This window comes from Fulmarus glacialis, unplaced genomic scaffold (assembly GCF_000690835.1).
Source record: "Fulmarus glacialis isolate BGI_N327 unplaced genomic scaffold, ASM69083v1 scaffold9649, whole genome shotgun sequence".
NCBI lineage: Eukaryota > Metazoa > Chordata > Aves > Procellariiformes > Procellariidae > Fulmarus > Fulmarus glacialis.
In genome coordinates this window covers 39,343-39,731 of record NW_009235248.1, presented here as the reverse complement: position 1 = coordinate 39,731, position 389 = coordinate 39,343, and the positions used below count along the sequence as shown (strand labels likewise).

Sequence of the window (389 nt, the reverse complement as noted above, 5' to 3'; positions counted from 1 at the left end):
AAAGCCGGAGGGAAGCCGGTGAGCTTGTGGCAGACATCCCTTAGGTGCGATCAAGTGATAAAGGAAATGTGGTGCCCTTCGGGAGGGTGTGTACCTATGAGAAACAGGAAGCCGAGCAGCGGCCGGCTGCCCGCCTGCGGGCCCTGCCTGCAGAGGTTGGTAGCTGGGGCGGGCGCAGGTGTGCCGACACGCCGCCCGGCCTCTTCTCTCCAGGCATCTTGGCAGGCACGCTCCTCGGCAGCAACATCTGGAAGAGGCAGGGGAGGGGGAGAAACCCAACCCATCCCCCCTTAAAAAAACACAACCCTCTAGGTAGAGAAATATGACGGCCTTGCAGCTGAAAGAGTTGTCACATTCAGGTTTGTACAGGAGGAGACGGGATCGCCCTG

General features: G+C 59.9%; 1 protein-coding gene across 1 annotated transcript in view; it reads left to right on the top strand.

The window, feature by feature from the left end:
- The first annotated feature begins 322 nt into the window (after positions 1 to 322).
- LOC104082732 (LIM and senescent cell antigen-like-containing domain protein 1) overlaps positions 323 to 389 on the top strand; it is a 35,103-nt gene continuing 35,036 nt past the window's right edge. Inside the window, exon 1 of the mRNA XM_009585960.1 lies at positions 323 to 389. Within this exon, the coding sequence (XP_009584255.1) occupies positions 323 to 389 (67 nt within the window).